The sequence below is a fragment of the Aricia agestis genome, chromosome 7, assembly GCF_905147365.1.
Source record: "Aricia agestis chromosome 7, ilAriAges1.1, whole genome shotgun sequence".
Classification (NCBI taxonomy): Eukaryota; Metazoa; Arthropoda; class Insecta; order Lepidoptera; family Lycaenidae; genus Aricia; species Aricia agestis.
Genome location: NC_056412.1, coordinates 1,875,386 through 1,885,699, shown reverse-complemented (window position 1 = coordinate 1,885,699; position 10,314 = coordinate 1,875,386). Strand labels below are relative to the sequence as shown.

Here is a 10,314-nt window from a genome sequence, read left to right as displayed (position 1 = left end):
AGGCAGCAATCTCCCTATTTCTCCCGATTTTTAGTTCGTAGCAATCTCCCTATTTCTCATGATTTTTAGTTGGTAGCAACACCGATTTCATAAATGTCATTTTTGCAACACTGCACATGGTTGGCACTTGGTTCAATGCCTCAATGGTTGTCAGTTGGTTGTCAGTACTCAGCAGGGTTGCCAGATTGGGGGTTTTTTTCGCAATTCTGGGGAAAATTTTGACTCTAGGCGAAAATTTGGGGAAACAGTATCTTTGGGGAAATGTTTGGGGAAAATAAATACACTATGGAAAATTTTTGGGTTCACTTCTAAAAAACAACAAACAAATGAAACCAACGTCCTTTTCATTCGATTAACATCCTGGCAAATTTGTTATTTGTTTGTTTGTTTTGGTTTGTTTGGTCGAGTGCGTATAAGGCCTAACAGACGTACGAACTTAAATTACGCGGTTCGCGAATTTACTCGGCTCGCGTCGGTGACACACGAGAATCGCTCACACTGGATTACCATGCCCCCAGGCTCGCGGCTCGCAGCTCTTTGCTGACACACAGGCGATTAAGGCTGATATAAATAGTCAGTACTCAAGATGCATCTCGGTCTCAAGACAAAGTTCAGGCTCTGTGATTGGTTGGCTGTCAAAATTTGGACCAATCACAGAGCCGAACCGAGTCTTGAGACCGGGTCGCATCTTAAGTACTGACTATTTATACCAGCCTAACTCCTAAGATCGTCGAGCCATAGTCCGTGTACTTACACGCACGTCTGTCACACCCTTAAAAAAATTGTCTCTTTGGTCGAGCGAGCGATCATGTGTTGTGTATCTGTTTAACTGTCGAGTGATTGAAACTACTAAATCGAATAAAAGTAGTTTCAATTTTATATTCGTTTTTTTTTCTGTAACAAAGCGATTGGGGATTTTTTTTTGAAAACGTATCATTTTGCGGAAATATAAAAATCAGTTTGGGGGAAATCGTAAAATTGTATCTGGCAACCCTGGTACTCAGTTGTCAACTTGTCATTCAACTGACAACTATAATTTGATGACTGGATCCAACATCTCTTTAATAATTTTAAAATATAAAATCAATGGTATAGTGTAGTTTTATTTTAGTCACGATATACAACATTTTGTGGCATATTTGGAAAAATAATTGAAATGGTGAATTAAACCTTTTTAAAAACTATTTATGGCTATGAAATAGTATGCAAATGTTTTAGGTTATATATTTATACAAATGTAATTATTGTAAATATGTAATATCTATTTTAAACCATATTGTAGGCTGCCGTTGAACGCAAGGGGACGTTCAAAGTTGAATATTTGCAACACATAGAAAAAAAGGTTCAAGAAAAATGGGAGCATGAGAAAATTTTCGAAATTGATGTGCCTGACGATGGTAAAAGTTATGAAAAGTTTATGTGCACCTTCCCATACCCATACATGAATGGGCGCCTTCATCTTGGACATACATTTTCTTTGTCAAAATGCGAGGTATGTTTTTATTTTCATTTATTTGATGGAGCTGAAGAGTTAATAAATACTCCTCTTTAAGTTTTTTGCATGTTTTTAGAGAATCTATATAATTGTGTTCATAAATTATTATTTATAACACTGTCCTAGTATTTATTAGCATAATGTTATGAGGACACATGGATAGACTTTTGTTGTTAGTAGAAAAAAAAGTTTTAAGCACAAAGCAATTTTTTAACAGTTTGCAGCTAGGTACCACAGATTAAAAGGGCGCAAGGTTCTCTTCCCTTTTGGGTTTCATTGCACCGGAATGCCTATCAAAGCTTGTGCAGACAAGCTGAAAAGAGAAATGGAACTATATGGTTGTCCACCAGTTTTTCCAGAGGACGAGGAAGTTTCTGTCAAAGATGATGGGGACATTATTCCTAAAGATAAAAGTAAAGGGAAAAAAAGTAAAGCTGTTGCAAAAACTGGCAATGCAAAGTTTCAATGGCAAATCATGAGAACTTTAGGTGTTCCAGAGGAGGAAATCAAAATGTTTGCAGATGAAAACTACTGGCTGGAATACTTCCCACCCCTAGCACTCAATGACTTGAGGAGAATGGGTATACATGTAAGTAAATGCTTTTCTATAATAATTTGTTACAAAATTATTATAACGCAATATCCAGGGTTAGTTCAGCAAATAATTTGTGATGAAAATTCTTGTTTACAAATACTATGAATACAGTATTTAATCCCTCGATTATGGACTCTTGGAAATCCGACCACTTGGGAGTTTAAACATTAAGATAGGTTTTGGAAATGCTGTTTAGAAAAAAACAATATAATTATAACAATACAATTATAACTCCATTATAGGTAGACTGGAGAAGAAAGTTTATCACTACTGATGCAAATCCATTTTATGACTCCTTCATAAGATGGCAGTATAACCACATGAAAGACAGAAATAAAGTTATGTTCGGCAAGAGGTATACAATTTTCTCGCCATTGGACAAGCAGCCATGTATGGACCACGACAGAAGTACTGGGGAAGGTGCAGGTCCACAGGAGTATACCCTGGTTAAAATGGAAGTTCTAAAACCTTTTCCTACAGTATTAAAGTAAGTTATAAAATAGGTAGCACAATAATTAAATACAGAAATGGGAACAAAACATTTTGAAATTGAAGCCACATTGATGGTAAAAGATTATATCCTTTTTTTTCCAATCTGGCATCAGTCCTCAAGTAGTTGTATTTTTATGGGAAGTAGAATTTTTGAAATAACAAGTGTTGCTTTTAATTTCTTTGCAGGACTTTTGAAGACAAAATTGTGAGCTTAGTAGCAGCTACACTAAGACCTGAAACTATGTACGGTCAGACTAACTGTTGGATCCACCCTGACATAAAGTATATAGCTTTTGAAACTGTTAAAGATGGAGTGTTTTTATGCACTAGGAGAGCTGCACGTAACATGGCATACCAAGGATTCACTGAGAACGACGGAGAATTTAAAATACTTCTAGAGATATTAGGGCAAGACCTTCTCGGGATTGGTTTGAAGTCGCCGTTCACAAGCTACGAAAAGATTTACACACTTCCTATGTTAACGATTAAAGAAGATAAAGGTACGGGTATAGTGACCAGCGTACCGTCAGATTCCCCCGACGACTACGCCGCGCTAGTGGACTTGCAGAAGAAACCAGCCTTCAGAGAAAAGTATGGCATCAAAGATGAAATGGTCCTACCGTTCAAGCCCGTTCCTATTTTAGAAATTCCGGAATTCGGGAACCTCGCTGCCGTACACGTGTACAACAAGTTCAAAATACAGAGTCAAAATGATAAGGATAAGCTGATTCAAGCTAAAGAACTGGTGTACCTCAAAGGCTTCTACGACGGCGTTTTGCTTGTCGGAGAGTTCAAAGGGAGCAAGATACAGGACGTAAAAAAGAAGTTACAAACGAAATTGATACAGGAGGGAAGCGCTGTTGTATATTACGAGCCGGAGAAAACTATTATATCTCGATCCGGGGATGAGTGTGTGGTTGCGCTATGTAATCAGTGGTACCTGCAGTACGGCGAGGAGAAGTGGAAAGCTCAGGCGGAAAGGGCCCTGGCCGGCATCAATACGTACCACGATGAAGTGAGGAAAAACTTTGAAGCGACTCTTAATTGGTTGCATGAGTATGCCTTCTCTAGGACATATGGACTTGGTAATGAGACTTTACATACAACTTACATACTTACACAGATAACTAACTGTACAAGGTCTCGTCTACAGTGAACTTTCAATATAGTTATATGCTGCCTAAATATCTTTATCAATAAAGGGGATAGTTTTTACTCTTCGAAGTGTTAGAATTGACCAATTTTCTCTATATACAGATTCAATTTACAGGCTAAAATCGTCCTTAGGTCAAAGTTACATTTGTATCTTTACATGATCTCAGAAAACTGATATAAAGAAATGCTTAATGTGTTTCGAAATTGCATTTTTCATGCGCGATGGCCATTGCTTTCCACCAGGTTATAAAAAAACCGCGGAAATAACTCATATTCTATATTTTTAGGTACCAAAGTTCCATGGGATGAGCAGTGGGTTATAGAATCCCTGTCCGACTCGACGATATACAACGCGTACTACACGATATCGCACTTCCTCCAAGGCGGCACGTACAGGGGTAACAAGGAGAACATGCTGAACATAAAGCCCGAACAGATGACACCCGATGTATGGGACTACATATTCTTTAAAGACGCGTCAGCCCCCAAGTCGACGATACCTAAGAAATCCCTCGACTTGATGAAAAAGTCATTTCAGTTTTGGTAATTTTTCTATTATTATTATTATACTAGACGTTCCGCGCGGATTCGCCCGCGTAAATTAGATATTTCACAGACAAATTAGTTATTATTACTTCGTATCTGTGCCAAATAACAGAAAAATTGCTCCAGTAGTTCGTGAGATAAGCCCTTTCAAATAATTTCCCCCATTTTTTCTATATTTTCCTCTATTTTTCGCTCCTATTAGTTTTAGCCTGATAAAATATAGCTTATAGCCTTCCTCGATAAATGGGCTATCTATCACTGAAAGAATTTTCCAAATCGGACCAGTAGTTCCTGAGATTAGCGCGTTCAAACAAACACACAAACTCTTCCGCTTTATAATATTTTATTATATGAAAATGAAAAATATTTATTTCTAAGTAGGTTAACAAAGTTAACACTTATAGAATGTCGTGTCTACATGAGGCCTACCACCGATTCGGGAACTACCCCGCCGAGGAGAACCGGCGTAAGAAACTCGCACGGGGCCACCTTTTACCAAAAAGGTGGAAAATAACAATAATAGCTTAAGCTAAATTACACTAAGTAAAAATGTAGTGCCATTAATTATATTATAGAAGCGGCCTATGGTTTGTCAGCTTATTTTTCCCAAGGTGTGCTGTCATTGAGAAAATCAGTTACCTCATAATAAGCCTTAGCACACAAACATTCTTTAACAACTTTTTTAAATTTATTAATTGAAAGATTTTGGACGTTTTCTGGGATTTTATTGTATAGGCGTATACATTGACTTTTGAAAGATTTGTTTACTTTGCTCAGCCTGGTTATTGGTATATCTAGCTTGTGCTTATTCCTAGTGTTCCTGCTGTGAATATCACTTTTCATTTTAAAATTATTTACATTTTTTTTCACGTATAGCACATTGTCCAAAATGTATTGAGAGATTACGGTTAAAATTCTTATTTCTTTAAACTTTTCTCTGAGAGACTCAAAGGATGACATTTTATAAATGGATCGTATAGCTCGCTTCTGCAGCACAAATATTGTGTTAATATCAGCAGCACTTCCCCATAATAGAATGCCGTAAGACATTCTACTATGAAAATATTATAGTATAGATTAGTATCTAAGATTTTTATAATGTGACAGTTGAGTGAATAGTTAAGTTTATAAATAAATAGATGACGGCTGACGGCCGCAACTCGTTGCGCAAAACGTTTATCGCGCCGGAGCCCTCCCCTTTTACCATATTCCCTCTTAAAAGGCCGGCAACGCACCTGCAGCTCTTCTGATGCTGCGAGTGTCCATGGGCGACGGAAGTTGCTTTCCATCAGGTTGCTCGTTTGCCCCCTTATTTCATAAAAAAAAAATCCTATGTCCTTTCTCGGTACTCAAAATATCTCCATGCCTAGCAAAATCGGTTCCGCAGTTTTATCGTGAAGAGGTAACAGACAGGCAGACAGACAGATGAATAGACAGACACACTTTCGCATTTATAAAATTAGTATGGATAGGCCGCGCACAATTTTTACCTAGGCAAAAATTTAAAAGAGATGGCACAGTGTCAAATTGTTAGGTCTTATTGCGCACGGGTATATTTTGTAGATGACGGGCAGATGGCGACACGTTATTGGCAGTTATTGTATGTTATTGGTAGATAGTCTACCCGCGCGTAATAAAAGATGTGCGAAATCTACATCTCAGATGTTTTTTTTTATCATTTTTATATTATTTCAGGTATCCCGTGGACGTGCGCGTCTCCGGCAAGGATTTGATACAGAACCATCTGACGTTCTACATCTACAGCCACTGCGCTATGTGGCCGAACGAGGAGGACAAATGGCCGAAGGGCATTCGAGCGAACGGCCATCTCATGTTGAACTCGGCTAAGATGTCCAAGTCGGAGGGAAACTTTTTAACTCTCTCAGAGTGTATAGACAAGTACAGCGCGGACGCCATGCGGCTGGCCCTGGCCGATTCCGGGGACTCGGTCGAAGACGCCAACTTCGTGGAGGTCACCGCCGACGCCGCCATCTTGAGACTCTACACCTTCATCGAGTGGGTCAAAGAGGTGCTGGCGAATACATCTGAACTTAGAAAAGGTACTTAGTGTATGTTCATAAACTATAGCTTTGAATTAATTTACTCGTTCTGTATACCGAGAAAAGTGGAAAAGAGCGATACACAACATAACGCATTGTGATATTGAGATAATAGACTTATCAGCCACTTTTGCGGTTGCAGGCAGTGTAGTAAAGATGAAACATTACCGTAACCAATCATTTGAAACTAGTGTTTTCTATATTTTGCTTTTGAACTAAAAATATAGTCATTTTAGGTCTTTACAAAGTTACTTCAGCATGAACACAAATAATATTAACCAAATTTAACATTTTCCAGGACCGTACAACTTTCACGACAAGGTGTTTGTGAGCGAGATGAACACTAAGATCCTGCAGACGGACGAGTACTACAACAGGATGCTGTTCAAGGAGGCGCTGCGGACGGGCGTGTTCGAGCTGCAAGCCGCGCGGGACAAGTACCGGGAGCTGTGCTCGGAGGCGGGCATGCACCACGAGCTGGTGCGCCGCTTCGTGGAGACGCAGGCCAAGCTCATGTCGCCCGTCTGCCCGCACGTCGCCGAACACGTGTGGGAGCTGCTCGGACATGTCAGTATAAACCAGGGGTGCCCAAACTTATTTTGTTTACTACTTTGACAGCAAATTATGTTTTAGCGCCCTCCATTGTTTCAATAGTGTATCCAGCCCTCCTACCATGAGCTCTTATAGCAGTATTACTTTAATATTACTTTCAGATTTCGCACAAACAAAAAACATAGCTATGTTTATATAAATAGAGATCATTTTGGTTTATGCGAAATTCAAAAGTAATATTAAAGTAATACTGTTGTAAGAGCTCATGGTAGGGGGGCAGATGAAATAAATCACCCCCAAGCAACTACACTTTTTTCTGTGTCCCCCCTTAGACTTCAGCGCCCACAAGGGCGCCTTTGGGAAAGGCTGGTATAAACTATAAGCTATTGAACCGCTACTAAAATAATATCTACATGATGCTAAGCTATGCAATGTTTTGTGATTAAGTGATATCACTCGACATGAATATACTTTATTTGTTTAACATATTTAAGGTTAGTCTTTTAAAGCGATAAATAATAGCATGTTTATGACGACGTTACATCCAATTAATACATAAGTTTTAGAGCGAAAAAATGATTTTTAACACACTTTTATTGGCTTGGGCTGTAATGTATGTATGTGACGGAATCTTTGAGCACGATTTTTACCTATCTCCAGTAGTCTCATTAATTCGAAACTTTTCATATGTACGAGTATTAAGAGCCAATGACTATGCAATAATTTGTTAAAAAAAATAGTAAAAACTATTTTTTTTTGTAGTTTTTTAAAACTTTTATTATTTTTTACTAGAATACGAGCATCCTCCACTCTGCGTGGCCGGTGGCGGGCGAGGTGGACGAGGCGGCGGTGAAGGCCAGCAACTACCTGATGGAGGCGGCACACACCTTCAGGATATACCTCAAGAACCAGACCACCGTCAAGAAGTCCAAGAAGGGCGAAGTCACCAAGCCGGAGAAGTTCGACACGGGAATCATTTGGGTGGCGAAGGAGTACCCCAAGTGGCAACACATCATATTGAGCATGCTGAAGGAACTTAATGGGGTAAGTTGTCTTTATAGAGCCTTTAGTATCCATACTAATAATATTATAAATGCGAAAGTGTGTCTGTTTGTCTGTCTGTTACCTCTTTTTTCCTTTCTTTTATCCCGTAATAATGGACGGTTCCCGCGCGATAAACTCATTTTGGCGCGACGGAGTTGCGGGCGTCATCTACTATATACTATATGAGGCCGTGTACCATCGAAATATCAAAGCAATTCAATCATGCCTAGATGCCGGTCCTACGTTATTTGGTCGCGTTGTATGAATTCAATAGTTGTGATCGAGCCGACAGGCTGGGTTCGACATAACGCGACCAAATTTAAATAATTTTTACAAATATAAAGACATAATTTTAGTTCTAACCATTCATTTATATAAGTACGTACAAACTAAGCTTAAACTTCAAATTCCAGCCAAACGGTCTTCCCGACAACAAGACAATATCGAGCAAGTTGGGCGGCATTCCGGAGCTGAAGAAGTACACGAAGCGCGTGATGCCGTTCGTGCAGGCGACGCGGGAGAGCCTCGAGCAGCACGGCGCCGACGCGCTGTCCGTCGCGCTGCCGTTTGACGAGGCGGCCGTGCTCACCGACAACATGCCGTATCTCCTCAACACCCTTGACGTGAGTTGATGTTATTCTGTAAACTTCGCTCGCTAAAAGTAAGCCAGAAACAAACGTATATTGCTATGGGCTGTAGCCAATCTTTGGTAGTATTTTAGTCTCAAAGTCTAACCACTGATGAATAGAATTTATTATATTATGCACAGACAGACAGCGATTGAAGGGGGTGTCGCAATTTTGTTAGCTTCTGATTACCAATTGTCAATTTCCAAGACGGCTTGGGCGCCATTAGTTCCTATTCTTCTAGATCATTGAAGAATGTTTATGACAATAAAAAATAACAATAAATAAATCAAAAACTTGAGAAATGTCAAGGAACACCCAGATGGAACGATGCTTTTTATGAGAGAGAGAGAGACTGACAGAGAATCACGCGCACGCCGCAGTGTCGATACCACTTTTGGTCTTAATTTTTTCCGTCTCTCCGTCCCTTTTGTAACGCGTGATAAGGAACTTCGTTCAAATAATATGTATATTTTTTATTTGATAACATTGCAGCTAGACACTATAACGGTGAAGTACACGGACGCTGCGGACGCGCCGGACAAGTCTCGCGAGGAGTGCGCGCCGGGCCGCCCGCACCTCACCCTGCTGGCGTCGCCGGCGCTAACGCTGGCGCTGGCCAACCCCGCCCCCCGCTCCGGCCTCTTCTCCGCTGCGGTGCGGGCCGCTAACGACGACACCGTCTCTAAACTCAAGGTCAAACTGGCCAAGGAAGTCAAGGCCGTCAAAGGTCAGTGAAGTCCCAACAATTTGCGGTCTAGTAGCGGAATGAGCGATCTAGGTATGTTTATTATATAGGCAGCCCCCTTAGAAAGATGAATATGAACTTTGATTATTTTATAATAGAATTTAGTTTTAATGTCTGCACTTTTCAAATTTACTTTTTAGAAGTTCTTACCTCAAAATTGTGATCATAAATCAAAGTTACGTAATTAGGGGCCAGGCTTCGCTTGTAATGATATCCATCCAAAGTAACAGTCGCATATTTCTCAGTGTTGATCAAAATGTCACAAGTCGATACTCACATGTCAATATACTGTTTCAGAGCTCAACAACGTGAAAATCTGGCGCTACAAGGATCCCGTGTTGGGGCCGCGCAAGATCCCGGTCATAGACGACTACCTGACCAAGTGCGAGCCGCTCCCCGACTCGGCCGTGTTTCAAATAGACGTGGACAATCAAATTGTGCGCGCGGTGGAAGGCGGTAAAACCGTCGACGTCGGCTTACAGCTCTTGTACACATACGATGCTTAGTTTATATCGTTTAATAAATTATTTATTAACGTCAAAGTCAAAATTTTTTATTTAGAATAAGTTTTTTCAAACGTTTTCCGAACGTTGTTGCTACTGGGGCCTACCACCGGTTCGGGAACTAACCCGGCGAGAAGAACTGGCGTAAGAAACTCGCACGGGGCCATCTTTTACCAAAAAGATGGAAAATTACAATGTCATTATGACTAAACTAGCGACCCGCCCCGGCTTCGCACGGGTATAAAATAAATTATGGCCTAAGTCACTGAAAAAATGCTTAAAATCGATTCAGTAGTTTGATTTTAAATAATTTATATTCATTACTACCCGTGGCCCGCATTGGTCGGTACTGCCGCAAAAGCTACTTATGTCCCGCAATTTTTAAATCTGTAATATCTTCGAAAATATTCATTTAAAATTAAAATCGTAATAATTATGCTGTAAAGGGCCATAATCAATAATGTATTTAAAGTATTTAATTGAATAAGCATTATTGCC

The 10,314-nt window shown here is 39.9% G+C and overlaps 1 protein-coding gene across 2 annotated transcripts; it reads left to right on the top strand.

The window, feature by feature from the left end:
- Positions 1 to 1,029: 1,029 nt before the first annotated feature.
- On the top strand, positions 1,030 to 9,855 carry LOC121728775 (leucine--tRNA ligase, cytoplasmic). Of its 2 annotated transcripts, none has more exons than XM_042117045.1 (12): positions 1,030 to 1,089; positions 1,283 to 1,492; positions 1,713 to 2,084; positions 2,333 to 2,577; positions 2,769 to 3,667; positions 4,025 to 4,280; positions 5,979 to 6,343; positions 6,642 to 6,910; positions 7,688 to 7,939; positions 8,353 to 8,562; positions 9,061 to 9,295; positions 9,611 to 9,855. In XM_042117045.1, the coding sequence occupies exons 1-12, from the start codon at positions 1,087 to 1,089 to the stop codon at positions 9,817 to 9,819; spliced, it is 3,525 nt and encodes a 1,174-aa protein (XP_041972979.1). In that variant the 5' UTR covers positions 1,030 to 1,086; the 3' UTR covers positions 9,820 to 9,855. The 2 variants fall into 2 exon arrangements, with proteins under 2 accessions (XP_041972979.1, XP_041972980.1); XM_042117046.1 differs by lacking the exon at positions 1,030 to 1,089 and adding an exon at positions 1,095 to 1,159.
- The last annotated feature ends 459 nt before the right edge of the window (positions 9,856 to 10,314 follow it).